Source organism: Aythya fuligula, chromosome 10, assembly GCF_009819795.1.
Source record: "Aythya fuligula isolate bAytFul2 chromosome 10, bAytFul2.pri, whole genome shotgun sequence".
Lineage (NCBI taxonomy): Eukaryota > Metazoa > Chordata > Aves > Anseriformes > Anatidae > Aythya > Aythya fuligula.
The window spans coordinates 21438442-21454829 of NC_045568.1; the positions used below are offsets into that span (position 1 = coordinate 21438442).

The 16388-nt window shown below is 45.0% G+C and overlaps 1 protein-coding gene across 1 annotated transcript in view; it reads right to left on the reverse strand.

Moving 5' to 3' along the window:
- Positions 1–5580: 5580 nt before the first annotated feature.
- The window catches only part of RAD18 (RAD18 E3 ubiquitin protein ligase), a 43535-nt gene continuing 32727 nt past the window's right edge, over positions 5581–16388 (reverse strand). The window contains exons 12-13 of the mRNA XM_032194483.1: positions 14430–14492; positions 5581–6477 (exon numbers count right to left, since the gene is read on the reverse strand). Coding sequence (XP_032050374.1) covers positions 6375–6477; positions 14430–14492 — 166 coding nt within the window. The 3' untranslated portion in view covers positions 5581–6374. The remainder of the gene's footprint in view (positions 6478–14429; positions 14493–16388) is intronic.

Sequence of the window (16388 nt, forward strand, 5' to 3'; positions counted from 1 at the left end):
TTTTAATAAATTCTGAAAAAATCTCTTCTTTATATTTGGTAATGAGAGCCTAACACAGAGTCACCTAAGAGCTCAGCATCTGTCAGACAAGCGTGGGACATCAGCCTGCAGGTCACGGACAGCTCAGCTGGCTATTTCCTACCCAAAACTTCTCCCATTTCCCAGTTCCCCTCTGACCACTCGAGAGGCTCCTCCCTTTACGTGCTCTCACGCCACAGCTGCCTCTCTCCACAGAGCCAGCTGCTCAGCCGGGATAAAGCAACGCACGTGGGAAACGTTTCAGCTTTGCCATCGCTAAAGATGAGCCATAGGTACAAGTACCTGGTGGGGAGTTGTGTAACCCAAGCTGGCACTTCGGGTTGGCCCAAACCGCCTCCCTCTGCAGCACCAGCACGGTTTGCAGCAGCAGATGATTCTGCTATTAAGATCAAAATTCCTTTATAAATTAACGAATTACCATCTTTCGTAGCACCTCCTTTGGTCCAAAGATCAGCAAAATAACAAATATCTATTTAACTTGGAGAGAGGAATAACAGCTCCCGTAGCACATGAATCATCGCGGTGCCTGCTCTCAGCTGAATAAGGCGAGAGAATTCTTTGCTGGTTAGCTCAATCACAGCATCTGCTGCCGGTTCAGAAACAAGGCAAGAGCAAAACTAACGCCTTTGCATAATGATGCTTTCAACAACAAAAAATGAGCTAAAGAAATAAAACCACCAGGGTGAATTGCTCCCAGTTGTATTACACTGAATTACACCGGCAGTTTGTTTCTGCACAGTTTGACCCACCAGACATATTGGAAGCCGTTCGAATGCTTTCCGCACAAATCTGTGGGAAAGTTGGCTTTTTGTCCCGAAGAACTCCAAAAGGAACAGGAATAGCACATCCTGTCATTACACTTGGGTCACGCCAAATCTGTCTGGCACGGGCGTGTCTCGGCAGAGCAGGAGGACGGGGATCTGAACCCGGCAGCGTGCAGCACAGCCCTTCGGGGCACGGCCCCATCACACGAAGCGCTGTGGGGGACGGGGGGAGGCAGGGGTCCCTGGCACCTCCCTGGGGCCCTGTGCTGCCCTGCGGCTGCCCACGGCACACCAGGGCTGCCTCCATCCCTCCCTTGCACGGTGCTCCCCAGGGCCCTGCAGGCCCCGCGCCCCCGCTGCACCCAGCTCCCACCCCGCTGGGGCTCCGCTTCCAAGAGCTCTTCCACCACGCACGGTTCCCTGGCTGCAGGGGTGTTTGCCAAATGTTCTCAAATACTCTGCTCTCACAGACCCTCCAAGCTGCCATCGTGTGAAGCTTGACACCTCAGCTCCAACACACAGGCGGGCTTAAACCGGCTCACGGCTGCGTGAGCTGTGGCACGGAGAAGTTCCGTGCCTTGCCCAGCACCTGCCGGTAGGAGAAGGCCTCAGGGACGCTGGCAGGACTCATTTGCTTTCCATCCAAAGCTGACCTTCCCAACACTCGACTACGTAAGAAGGTAAATATCTTCACACAGATCCTGTGGGGGCACGTTTCAGGAGCAGGGCTGATGAAGGTCGCACCCTGCCGAGGGGCCATGCGGGGCTGCCCAGCGCACGGAGCGGCACCAGGGCGCAGGACGGTGCTGGAGCTGCCCCTGGCCCCGAGCCTGCAGCCAAGCAGGGACAGGCAGCACGCCGTGCGTGCAGCGCGGCTCCCAGGGGATGCCGAGCCGGCGTTGCATAAGGCTGAGGCTTCAGAGGGGACTTGCTACGGAGAAATTGGCAGAACACATCCAGAGAAGATCCGTGAGCAGCGGATCAACAACAGCTAGAGAGAAGAAAACAATTACGTGTCCCAGTCCTGTGATTCCTTCCCTCCCTTTTGGCTTTTAACACAGCACAGTAATGAAGGCTCGGGGTAGGGGCTGTTAAACCTTCATCCTTCAAACAAACGGCAGGGCAGAGCAGATGCAAAAAGGAAGCAGCACTCAAGAGTTGGTGAAAATGGCAATGCTACCAGTTTGCTTGAAGATGCACAGTCTGACTATTGGCACTGCAGAAGTGGTCTCCAGCTGCCTGCAGAAAATATCAAACCGATGATTTAAAACACGTTTGCAAATGGCTCATTTGCTGACAGCGGCTCCCCTTCAGAAGCCTGTCAGGGAGGCTCCTCTCCCTCCAGCAGAAACCAGCACTCCCAAGGAAAAAGCAATCGCTGAGCACGCGCTCAGTGGGGACTTTTGGAGCTATCGAGTCTCTTCCCTGTGACTTTCACGCCGGACCCTTCCAACACTAAACGTTAAGGCACCGCAGCTTCTCCCAGCAGGTTTCTGAAGCTTGTTTCCATCTTCAAGCTTAAATATATCCCTAGGAAAATACGCACCGCCTCGTGCATTTCCTTCTGGCTCACGCAGCCTCTTCCCAGCCTCTTCACACAGCCGGTGGGCACAGCCCGGCGCTGTGATGGGCCTCCTGCCCCAGCCCTGCACGCACACGGGCACACAGGGTTTCCTACTGCAGGACTCTCCTGCAGGAAGGACGATGCAAAAAGGCTTCCAGCCACTCCAATTTCTAAATTCCTTGTTAAATTACTAGTTTAAACAAGCACATTTTGTTTATTGAGGATATATATTTAACCTTGTATCACCAAAAGAGAGTAAGTATTGAACCCCACAATATTTTATTAACTTGCATCTCAAAGTTCTCTTTTGCTGCCTGCAGAAACGAAGGCCTCCTGAGTAAGGCACCCGACACTGTCAGGAGCTCAGCTCATCACAGCCGTATCTGTGTGTGCGAACACAAAATTCCAGTTCAACCCAAAAACCCAGGCAAAAGCCTCAAATTCTGCATCTGGTTTAATGAAGAGCTGCACAAATGATTTACAATTATGGAGCAAACGAGCTTTGCACAGATGTTCATCCAAAGCCAGCATGCACGCAAACACGGTTGGCAGCAAATAGAAATCATAAGGTAAAATTAGGAAAACAATTGTCAGTTAGGAGCTCATTTAATCTCACACTCCAGCTCCAAAGAGAAGGCTCCTCGGGGCCTTTTTGGGTATCGTGCTCATATGTGCACACACATAGCGTTACTCGGGTAGAAATGACAGCTTTATTGTGCTTACAGCGAACCGAGCGCGCCGCGCTGGAGGCAGAGGCCCTGGTAGTTATGCAACAGCAAACTTGCCTGAACTACCTCTTTCTTCCTATGGTCTGAAAATTTGATTTCCCTTCTTAAAACCTTCCTGACAATGCTTTGCCTTGCAGCCTAGCTTTCTCCATGTATCTGCCTTCACACAATTTTGTGCAGTTTTCCCATTAGCAGCTTTGCAGCTGACACGCTACTAACTGTTGGGAGCTGCAGCTTTCAAACGATCAGTGATCGAACTGGGGCACCGTGAAGGACACGGAGATTTTCCATGATGACTCAAGCCCACATCCTGCACATGGAGACACCCTAAAAAAGAGATTTGGGGTGGGATCCCTTGAAGCACGTGCAGTGAGCAGCCCCGAAGCCCCGGCGCGGTGCGGAGCTGCAGCCGAGCCCCCACCTGCAGGGACCTCAGGACCTTGCCCACCCCAGCCTTTGGCACCGAGGTGCAGCACCCATCCAAGGGGGAGTTTTCTGTTGGAGGAGCCCAGCCACGCTGCTAGGAAGAAATGCCAGCTCCAAGCATTGTGAGCTGTCGGCTGAGACCTCGCGGGGTTCACGTGAGTCAGAGGCGTCTGCGATGGACGGGCGAGGGAGCTCCCGAGAGCTTCTGCTTGGAACACGATGTACTCAGCAGCAGCTCGTCCCGCTGCGCCCCAAACCGGGCTGAGCTTAGCAAACAATGCAATCTTCCAAAATTACGCTTTCCATAAAGTATGTCTGATGGCGGGGGATTAAGGGGAAGAGTAAACACTTCCCACCAACTGGCAGCTGGGATGAGAAGTTGTCTGAATTCACCTAAACGTATCGCTGCGATGATTTAACCAACGGGACCAAGTGCCCAGAGCTGGAGGGCTGCGGCAGCAGCAGCCCTGTTTGAGGGTAGCCCAGGGTGCCAACCCAGCTCTGCCTCTGAGGGAGCGGACAGAGCAGTAACGAGGGGGGAAAAATCCCCCCGAGATCAGAACCCGCTCACTTGGACCTTCTCCCCTAAAGGAGGGCACCGCTTGCAGCTCTGCCATTCTTGTGTATGTTTGTACTTTGCTTAGGGAAATTAGGAGATCAGCAGAAGGAGCAGATCCCCAGCTCACCGCCTTGCAGCCGGGACTCGCAGCAGCTGGCTGAGACCCAAATGCTGCCTGCTTGGCCCCGACGGCAGAAGTGAAGGGCCGGGGACCAGGACCTCACACCACGTGGGGGACACTGTGACCAGCAGCAACATGCCTCACCTGTACGGGGCAGTTTGTGCATCATTCCATAGTTTTTAACACAACCTGGGACGGCAGTTCCCTTTTCCTTTCAAATTTCTTTCCATTGGGTTGACACAGCTCGCTCCTGGCCTATCCAGTTTCTCACCTTTTTCTGTCCCAGTTACAACCAGTTGGGCCATCTCTTGCCAGCCCCTGGCCACCCCAGGGGAAAGCTCCCAAGGCCTCACAGTGCTCCCTATCAGCAATGAAAAGGCAACTGCGTGTACTTACATGGCTTATCCGCTTTCTGTATCGATTTTCTAAGTACTTTCTAGCACTTAATGAATTAGAGTATTTATCCTTACTGGACATGGAAATACGTTTTCATCTCACATCAGTATTTATTGCCATTAAACTTCAGATTTAACTCTACAAGTGGCATGTGGTTTCAAAGCAAAACATGAAGTATCTGCTATTGATACAAGTACAGTTATTGAAAAGGAAAGCTCCCCTCAGCTAAGGACTGCAGGACCTTCATTTTCCCTGCTGATTCAGCAGAGCTAAGGACCTCGTGCTGCACACAGCAGCAAGACTACAATTTTCAGGCTGACCTCAGCAAGATGGCCATCCCATAATGAATAAGCATCATTAAGGGCTCTCAGCCTTACAGCCCACGCTGTCTGAATGTGTGATTGGGATTTAAAACCAAGAAGGAGATTCAGTATCCCAAACGCCTGCTCCTGCACCTGTGTTAACACACAGGAGGTTTTTGTGACTCGTCCCAAACTGCACCGCACTTACATCGCCTCAGATTCAGAGCTGCACACAGCCACAGCTGGTGTGCACTGAGCAAACATAAGGCCAAAAAGCACAGCTCTGTACACCGTGTTAGGGGTGTATTCACATCCCTCCTTAAAGCCAATCTCATGTTTTATGTTCTAGTATTACTGAGCTTTCTGAGGCTATTTTGTGTATGACAGTGAATTACAGCATCAAAGAACACAGAAGGTATAAACAACAATATGCCTGCTTCACAGCCTGGGGAAGAATATTTCTGAAAGCAAAATGCATAGTCCCAATTGCAGCCATAGTCTGAAGTCCAAAGACACGAACCTCAATCTTACACAGATTTAGTGCTTTCTCTACAAAGCTCATGATGAAAGGCTACCACCAAAGCTTTAGAGTTCAGTAACACCATTTTTAAAACTACAGCTTGTAAGCAGAATACAAACCATGCAAAGTCGTCAAGAACCTGCTCTGCTGTTCAGGTTGACTTTAATTCGTATTGCTTTATTTCATTACAAAGCTCTATCATCTTCTAAGAAAAGTAACACCTTTTAAGGCTAATATTTATTCTAAAGCTAGAATACTTGGAAGAAATTGACAGGTATCAAATATAAGGACACTGAACTGAAATAATGGCATTTACGAATGAACATATTTACAAGGGCATATTCAAAACCTGCGTATTCCTGTAGAACAGAAATGGTTTGAGTTACCAGTTTATTCCACTTACAAAAATCAAATTATACCAAATCAAAAAAAATCTATTACTCCTCCGACATGCCCTCTTATTTTAAGAGAGCAAGGATTTTCATACAGTCATGTGCAGCCAGAGCCTCAAAGTACCCACTCTGGGGCAGAGCTGGGGACTGTCCCCCCGCGTGTCCCTCCTGTCCACGCTGGAACACAGCAGCACCAGCACATGGCGACCCCGAGCGAGGCGCTGCCCCGCAGGTACCTGCAGCAGGGCAGAGCAAGCCGCTGCTCAACGCGAGCAGGAACAGAGCCAAGCACAGATCCTCTCCTCTGGCTGCGGAGAGCTCACCGAGCGTCTGTAGCAGGAGCCCAGGACGTTATCCCAGGGCTGAAGTTAAATTGCACACAGTGCTGCTAACAAAAAATGTCAGCGCGCTCGTCTGGTTATTTTAAGGCAGTTTGAATGGCAGTTATGCAAAAACTCAGTGCTTACTATTAAGTACCTAGATACACTGGAAACAGGAAAAAAATAAGGTTTATTTCTCAGTCTTAATTCTTCTGCACTGTTGAGCTCCGCAGCCCTGCAACACTAGCTCTTCTTCCGCTTACTCTTGGGAAGCAGCTGATCTTTTCCTGGCAGTCTGGGCTGACACGACTTCCTTTTGTTAACTCTCAAATCCAGAAGACGGCTGCTGAAAGAAAAAAAAAAAATAAAGGTTTTGGTGTTGAGATGCTCTAAGCATGGCAGGTACTGAAGGCTGTGTTAAAGCACTGCAAGCAGCACGTAGGCACACACAACCCGGGGCTGTTACTGCGTGTGATGAACACAAATACCACTCTGTTCGAGGATGACAGCACCCACGCACTCTCCAGTCCCCTGAACACTCTCCTGGCACTGTTTTGCCCCATGTCCACGGGCACTGGGTGCAGTGACGTGACCCGCCAGCAGCAGGACAGGATGCACAGAGCACTCCTCACCTCTCCTCCATCACCAGCCCGCACTGGAGCAGGACAGAGCAGCAGCAACGTTGCAAGTGCTTTATCCATAAAAGAGAAGAGCCTCTGGTGAAGCCATGAGGTTGTTGTATCAGTAAGATCTACCTGAAACACAGCCACCGAGGGAAAGGACGAGTGGGATGGCGATGGCTCCCCAACAAGGAAAGCCTGAAGGACTCCCATCTTTAAACAGGCTCCCCTCGCCAGAGGTTCTTCTCATTATGGACAAAGAATTTTCCACTGGAAACTCAAAGAAGTGTTTTCTTTTTAGTCACAGAGTTAATTTAAACAATAAAAACTAGCCATATTTAAATTAAGCAGCAAATTTCCATCAGCCAGCCTCAGAGCTTGAAACTCCGTGTGGTGTTGACATGAAAGATACCTCTCGTCCATCAATAGCTATTACTAATTAAACATTCCTTGTAAACACAATCTTATTTATTTTTTAAACCATTTGCTAGGATGAGTACATTCACAACTGGAAATAACAATGGAAACTGTCAAACGCCAAAGTCTGTGTCCCTGCTGACTGCAGCCAGACACATGCTAGCACAGCGGAGCAGGAACAACTTGCATTTCACAGCTCAGTTCAGCATCGAGATGGGAACAGAGCTCTTGTCTCGGAGATCAATACCCACCTCCAGGAAGATCAGTTGGCATCCTGGCACCGAGGTGCAGCCAGGAGTGCAGGCAGACCCACAGCTCAGGAGGCAGGGATTACACACACGTATCACCCTGCGCAGCCCCAGCCAGTCCTCGAGACTGCAAACCTTACAGATGATTTCTGTAATGCATCAGGACAGAAGCCGACAGCGCTCCCCTCTCAGCTTTCCCCTCCATTCCCCAGTTTTGATCCCCTGCACCCATTCAGAGGAAAGGATCACTCATTTTAACCCAGAAGCAGCTGAGGTTTTAAAACTTGGTGAAATCAGGTATCAGCAAAAACTCATTATGTATGTGCCATACATAATGAGTTTTTTCTCTGCCATAGTTCAGAGTTTTCCATTAATTAAATTCAATGCAAATGCAAGGACCGAGCCCTCTGAAACATCTCATTACAGCAGTGCACTGCCAGCAGCAGCCCCATGCCAACCGAAAGCACACAGGCTGATGGAAGTATTCATAAAGTGATGCACGGATGTTTTAGGAGTGCCAACATTTTTTTTTTTTTCCTTTAAACAAAGCTCTGATTTAGCTATGTTCAACCAACCCAAGGGAGCCGGTGCTCTCTGTATGGCTCACACCAACTGGTGTGTGGCACGCGGGCCGTGTCGGCAGCACTAGGTGAGGGAGCACTGGCCTCTCCGCCCAACCCTGCAGACGCAGGACAGAGCGAAGGAGCATTAAGCTGTGTGGCTGAGCTCACTGCCGAGCCCCTGATGAATGACACCGCAGAAGCACTGCAGGGAGAGCAACCCCATGGCAGTGACACGCCAGCCACCCTGCAGAGCACACAGCTTTGGCCACTAATGGATGAGGGGCGCAGAGCTGCACTGAGGCAGGCAAGCTGTCAGTGCACCACCCAGTAAGCACGTTTGCTTTTCCCATCCTGGGGCACTTTGCTAGGACAGCCGTAGCCAGCTGGAGCACTGCAGCCACGCTTTTGGTACCCACCGCATCTGGCAGCGAGCAGCTAGCTCCTGCCCCGGCACAGCACCTGCTCCGGGGACACCAGCCCCACGGAACAGCCTCAGGAACTTCCTTCCAAAACCTAATTGCATTAAACAAAGCTAAAAGCGTATTAAACAATGCTCCCCTCCCTGGAAGTAGTTGCTGCAGTTGCCCAAAGACATTTTTTGGCTATATATGAGCAGAGATAATGCACACGTACAGGGCAGTGAAAAAAGGAAAGGTTCTTATCTTTTTTTTTTTTTTTTTAATTTGAGATCATCTTATCAGATACCATTGTCACATTGGAGAAGTTTGGAAAGAACTGTATCGTTGATTTACTAACGAATTGTTGAGGTCTAGCTTGAAACACCCTCTCTAGAGTTTGACAGAAAACTGCTAAATAATTCCTGACATTCAATACCTTATTTAAAATATAAATATATGATCAATACAGCAAAAGAACATTTAGGAGCAGGACTAAATGTAAATGCTATGATTTTTTTTTAAACAACTTCAGTTCTTTTTAGTTATCTAGCAAGATTTTTTTCCCAGATTACAGATTTTTATACTTGCTTCTAACCTCCACCAGTTCCTGTGTTTGCTGCTCCTTCTGCAGAGCCCAGCAGTTTCCCAAGATCTCTCGCTGCCTGGCCAGAAATAAACGCAGTATTCCAGATCACAAACGAGCTGATTAGCTAATTCCCTCCCTGCTCTGTTATGGAGCATTCCTGACAAGCAACATGGCAGCACAGACAGCCAAGCAATTTTATTTTCTAATAGGATTGCTCATCTAATTTGCTCTTCACTATTACCCTCTGAGCCCCTCGGTATTGTTTTCCATTTTCTTCACTGATTGTGTGTGCACTTGAGAGCGCAGCCCTACAACAAGCCAAGCTGTTCCCTGCTGCCTTCCACAACACTACACAACACAGCCCTCACAAGGGCCCAGTTGTGCCTGGCACACACACACACACACACACAAGAAGACAACTGATTTTTATTTTCGTTTACATACTTTTTTTTTTTACAGCAGTGCTCATGCCTATGTTTAGAAGTACTTCAACCACTTTACAGATGACCTTACAGACGTCACTTAAATCCAGATCTTGTTTTATAAGAAAATCTTGTATTTTCTACTTTTCTTTGAATTTGAGATTGAATGCAAACATCAGAAAAAAAAAAATAGCATTTAACCAGATGAGGAATTAACTTACATGGAAATGAAATGCTTACCATGCCATGAACCTGCAAAGTCTTCAGCATTTGTATAATCCTAGATGCCAGCAAAACACTGAAGCCAACAGGGTATTCAGCTACACAGCTGTCTCCAGGAGTACGTCACATGTGATTCAATTCCCTGTGCCTCAGCTATTAACACTTACCTGAACAAAGATGCTTGCTTAGGATCAGGAACTTAATTTGTATCTGAAGGATTAAAACCTTCCACTGTTTCTAAGCTTGAACTTGAAGCCACTTGTCTACCAAGAATTCTGCAAAACCATTGTCACCAGCAGCACAGAGCAGTAAAAGCTGTGGGTCGTGGGAGAAACAGGCACCAGCTCAGGTACATCCGTGCAGCTGGGGGAGCGGGAGGCAGGTACCAAGCACATCTCCTTGTACAAGGACAAAAGACTGGTTTCTTAAGGGGTTTTAAAATAGATCCAGCTTTGGTTTACATTCATTTTCATTAGGATAAGAACATTTTTGTACTCTGAGGCTTTGATCTGCTTGTCCCATGGCACAGCGCCACCAATATTAAAAAGACAAAACAAATGTGCTTGGCCTTCTGCAGAAATGTGCAGATTTTAATCCTTTGGAAAGTCAGATCCCTGCCTGTGTTTTTTGGTTCATTTTGTAATAATGTTGTTGGCTTGGTCAGGGACAAAACTACCCTGACAAGATACTACACAGTCATTTATCCCCAACTCTGACACTTCTAGCATCCCACACTTGAGAGGGAAGAGAAGAAAAAAAAAAAAAGAAGAAGCTGCCATCCTTACCTTAGGGATGAAGTAAATTTGTTTCTCAGAACACCGTGGCACATTTCTGAGGTAGACAGGGATCTTTCATTGTAACAAAGCACAAAGAACAAGTAATGACTGGTTGTCCTTTTATGTATTTGTTTACTTGTATTTCTCCAGGCAACACGGTCATATAGGAAATATACCCACTAGGCTTCACCTCTGGAATTTCATTAAAAGCTCTCACGAACAGCTATAGGTGAGCTGTGAATGGTAAAGTCACTACAAAACCTTTCAGTTTTTAGGCATTCAGGTTTGGTCCTGCCCACAGAGCCAACCGAAACCTGCAGTTCAGCCAGCAGTCATGCTCTACTTACTTGACATGCACATCATGGAACTGTAAGACTTTCATTAAGTGGTCACCAAGAGGTTACTGGAACCTGAAACACTGCCTCAATTTCATCAGATAGAGTGATGTGAACATATGTAGTCCCTACAGCACTATTTCACAGCAAGTGGATTTCTTTCAGAACAGAGAATGAGAAAAGCAAGGGGAAAAAAAAGTTTTGAAAGCTCAGAACACTGAAATTGTGCGTAAATAAGTTTCAGGAATGGGATGAAGTTTTGCTAAAAATATGCTCCAAATCGCCACTAAAATATCCCTAATCTGCTCCATCTGTGCACTTCCACAACTACATAGCAAGTACATCATACAATAATACTTGGGTTTATTTTTTGAGTATTACCTTCTAATCTCTTTGTGTCAAAATAAGACAATTAGTGGAAATCAAAGAAGTCTCTAGGGAATTTATGTAATGTCTCAATTTTCATTAAGAGCTTCATAAAATACACAATTTATTTTAAGTGCAGAATATTGAATGCTTATTGCTTCTTTATTAGATCTATCAAGTAAATTAAGATGCTCAGGAAATCACTGTATCCACTGAAAAACGCACAACACCCAGAGGATCAGAACTTCCCCTGTCTGAACACATCTCGCCACCTGAGAAGATGCACTACAGCTAGAGACACGGTTACAGTCCAACCAACTTTTGCAGATGAGGTTTCTTTCAGAAACTGAAGCTGCAGACATCAACCGAGATCCAAACATGCCATGACTAGATACTATTTTTAAGAGTAGTGACAAAACCAAATCATCTACATAAGGAAAACAATTCCCTCTGTTTCAGTTAACAAAGCAATCCTGCTTCTAACATCACGCTGTGGAGCAATATTAGCTTGTCCTTTTGTATGCTAAACTAAGAGCAATGATAAGGATTTGCATTTTAAATATTGATAGGTTCCTCTCCTTGGTCTTACCATGACAGAAGCCTCAGCAAGCTCCACAGCCAGGCCTGTCATCAACGTGGTGCTTACCTGCAAAGTGAGATTCTCTGGGGCTGCACACAGTTACATTTTCTGATTTTCAGCGGTCATCCCCTAATATCAAATGTCATTTGGGATTTACAGGTATTACAGGCTGCAAAGTCTGTGAATACGGGACTATTTGAAAGTATTCTCCTCAGCACACAATTTGCACATGAACCTAAGCCGAGAACAGACCTAGACCAAACGCACTATACCTGTCAAGCTCAGCAAGAGATTTCAAATGGTTAATGAAAAGGCATTCCCATACAGAAATTCAAGTTGGCCCTTAGCCACTGGCTTTTATTCTGCATGAAAAAAAAAATCTTAGTTCCAATAATCTTCATCCTTTGCAAATGTTACTGTTCTCCAGGTGCAGGACAGCAATGCAACTCGAAGCCAGCAGGCCAAGTGGCTGGAAGGCTCCACGAGAACGTAACACACAGCCAAGGCAAACAACGCTCAGACTACCGATCCTGCCACTTTACAAAGAACACCTTCTTGATTTTTTGGGGGGTTCAGTTGTTTGTTTGGGGGGGAATTAGAAGGATTGTGGGTTTTTGTGGTTGCGTGATTTTTGTGTGTGTTTGTTTGTTTGTTTTGTTTGTTTGCAAAGTACAGCTGCCATTGCAAGAACAATTTATTTAGAACAGAGAATGCAGCAGAAATCTCATTTAGTGAAAGGCTAGGTTTACTGTTTTAATTTCAGCCCATTTCTAGCTTTGGTGCCTACATTTTTCCAAAGCAGAATGTTAATTATCTTACGTTCAAAAGTACATTAAAATACAATGCCAGAAGCTGAAATTTCCGTATCGTTTGTTTTGCAAATATCCAATTATTTACTCTTACAAAAATAAAGAGAGATTATTTTTCTGGCACAACTCAACTTCAAAAGAATAAAAATCTGTGCTGCTTATGAAATAAACCATCTGAATGTTCTTTGGTATGCTGGCCTATGCCTTCACATATTAAGCTTGCCAGAGCAAAGCTCTCATTTGACCATGCGCCTACTGTACCACTCTGCTGCCCGCAAGATCCCATTCTGCAGTGAAGAGAAAAAAACAACAGCTTTAATGAAATTTGTAGATCTGCTTTACTTAACATTGGTCTGCACTTACCAGCTTGGCCAAACTTCATTATGACTCAATTAAATGAAAACAACAAGTGATTGGGAAGTTTTTGGGGTGAAGAAAATTATCAAAGTGACAAATGATTTTTGCTGTGGGTGCATATCGTAACTGATGTTAACATCCAACTCTGCCGAGTAGAAACACCCCATTAAGGAACAGTTTCCATATTTGATATTCCCATTTCTTCATCCACTACGAACCGTTTTTCTAAACCATGCAAGGAGCAACAAATGCCAAACTCTTAAGCAGTGGCACATTATGCAGTATTGCAGAAAACAGTTTTGCCAGTTGTCATCTTGACAAATGGCGACACCACCAAGGTGACCATCACCAGGGGAACTACGCCTAGCACCTACAATACACACAGCCGAGTATTTTATACTCCACTGCCCATCTTCAGTGAGCTACTTGCAGGTACTACAAAATGCAGTAAGCTTGTAAGTGTCCTTCCAGCAAACACCACTCACTTTCCCAAAGCGCTGCCTGTCTCTGCATGAAAGCCTTAACGATTACTTTCTGCTTTCCCACTGATGCACTTCAGCATTCACCTCTGGCACTGCTGTAATCAAGGCTTTGTCAGTGCTTCCATTAATGCTCCTTAATATCCATCAGATGTCTAAACACACGTTTTGAGTTTCAAATATTACTTATGTCATTAACCATGAATTTTTAGAGATGTCATGATCTACTGACCACATATGTACATAGTGGATAGAGAAATTTGTGTTATAAATACTCTTTAAAAAGCAGACTAAGAATTAAATGTGATACAGTTCTCATTGCTCTCCTAAGATCAAGTACCGAAGTGGATGTGATATTCAGAGAGAGATTCCAGTTCAAGCCAACTTCAACTGCAAGGGTAAACAGTACTACTTCTGCAGCCTGCATCAGTCTTCATTCCTGGTCCTTTGTACAAAAACTACCAAACTTCGCAGTTGATCTAACACTACACTACTACAAAATTCATTATCCCTTCACTCACCCCACCACCCATCTATCCATATACTTCCTCTTCGCCTTCATATATTTCGTTGGGTCACTTCAGGAATCTTTGGCAGTTTCTCAGTATTTCTTTGTACAGCTAGACCCAAATTTTACATATTACCACTAACAGAAGGGGATTTTTGTTTTTGAGAAATAAGATATTAAGATTTTAAAACAAGAACATGTTCTTCTCTCTTCAAACAGAAGTAAATCAAAATACATCTTACAATTCTAGGATATTCAACTGACAAAGAGATGTAGGTAAGACTGACAACAATATAGTTTTAAATATAATAAAAGATTGGGTTCTTTCAGTTTTCTACAAAAATCATTTTTTTTTTTTTTTTTTAAAAAAAAGGACATACTCATACTCAAATACACCTTAGAACAATGATTTTCAGCTAGGGACCTGGAACATCCATACATTACTTTCCTGCAATTCAAATCCTCTGTACAAACTACATAACTGTGGAGATTCTCCATGAACCTGACTTTTTAGTGGCATTTGCCTCTTCTGTTGAAAACATAGGATTCCACAAACTGGAAGAGGCTGGAAATCAGCCTTACGGACTTTTCCACCCATCTATTTCTACTCACCTGTCAGATGACACTGAATAAATCTCAGCCTCTTCCAGATCTCTCAAAATATCTGAACTGGAGCTGAAAGGAAACATAAAACAAGTGAATTATTCTAGCAGCACCTACACCAAAGGTCTCCAGACAAAACTATTCATTCTGTAGGAATTCAAACTGTCGCAGTACCAAGAAAGAGACAAAAGCGTCATCTCAGACTGCTTGTGTAAGATCATGCATATAAATGCGTTAAGTCTTTACGGTTAATTTGTTGCTATAAACACTTAGGCCTATATAAAATTTAAATGCATTTTTAGAGCTTTTCCAGTAGTGAGGAGTTATACAACACTCACTGGAAGAGAGTCTAAACAACCATCTGGAATCATAAAGAGTAGCTGGCTTACTTCCTGCTCCAATTAGAGAAACTACGGCTTTACGTCAGCTCCCGAAGGAGCTGGGCTAACACATTTCCTCAGAGGACTACGTGACACGGTTGCTTCCATCCATGCACCAGGCAATGATGGTGCATGATATCGTTTCTTACCTTTGTGTGTGTGTGTATGCACACAAACACACACAGATGCACAGATCTGTACATATTTAATTAACTGCAAGTATGAGTTCAGTGAAGTCAGACATCACATGCTTAATATTAAAATAAAAAAAAAACACTAGGAAGTGTAGTATTTCAATAAAATCTGAATTAAGTGAACAAAATATTCTGGTTGTTTATTTATAAATACCTTTTACTGTGTGCTCAGGTTACATGCTACAAACTGCTGTGAAGTTTCCAAATATTTGTCAAATCACAGGATTGGGGAAATCAACCAACAAGTTGGAAAAGGTTTTCTGGAAATCTTTCAAGAAGGTGCATGGCAACTCAGACAGTCTAGACTTTGTATCAGAAATTACATGACAAACTATGTTACACAAATGGGAGATTTTAGTGTAAACCATGAAACTGGACAGCAACTGGACACCAGTTCTCTTGGGTTTGCTTTAAAAGTTTCAAAAAAAAAAATCCTATTTGCTAGAAGCCAGCAGACAAATATTGTGAAAATACAGCCCCAGTGCAATAACTCTATACACAGATAACAGTGTTTGCGTTTGTTTAAAACACAGTAAGAAAACCAGCCCCAAATCCTCAATCTCCACACACCATCCCTGTGCTCCTGCGGCTTTCTTTCAGGAAACGGATAAATGGTGTGCAACTCCTACATGCTGGCAGGGTTTTCTTCCTCCACTACCCATGTGTCTCCTCCTGCTGCCCATTCCCCCTCCGAAGCCAGATCTGCCAGATGAGCCATGAGCAGTTACTGCGGCAATAACTGCTGAGCACTGATGGGGCTGCATGGGGGAAAAACACCACCGGCGGAGCCTAGCAGACACCCTTAATACATAGACATTTAGTCATAAAGATAAAAAGGAAAAAAAAAATCCGAAAATATACACAAAGCTCTGGTGCCATATGGAGAACGTTATTTTGAAACAAAATGGATTTTAAAGTTGTGTGTGCAATTTTAGAAACTTGTCTGTGGTTCCCTAGGAACTTTTATGAACTGCTGAATAAATCTATCTAATTACGAGCGTTACTCAACAGAGCAGTTTCAATTGGGAAATAAAGCCACCTAAAATTAAAAGCAGTAACTGTATATATAGGGACCAATCAAAATTAATGCAGAGATGAAACAATCCCACCGCTTACAATACCTGAAGAGGAGCAAGTGCAGCCCAAATCCCAGCCCCATGTACAAGTGCTTGGGGAGAAGGCCAGGGAGCCCTGGGACACAGCAGTTCTTATTTCATCCCTAAATCTAATTTGAGACACTCAAAGGAAGATCATGGTAAAGCACATTGTAAAAACAATGGTGGGTGGAAAAAGTTTTGAAATCTAGTGGGTTTTTTTACTCTTAAAAATTTAATTCTGTCAAAAACTCATTTTTGGTACACAAACTGGCTGCCCAAGGAATGAGTTACACTTCT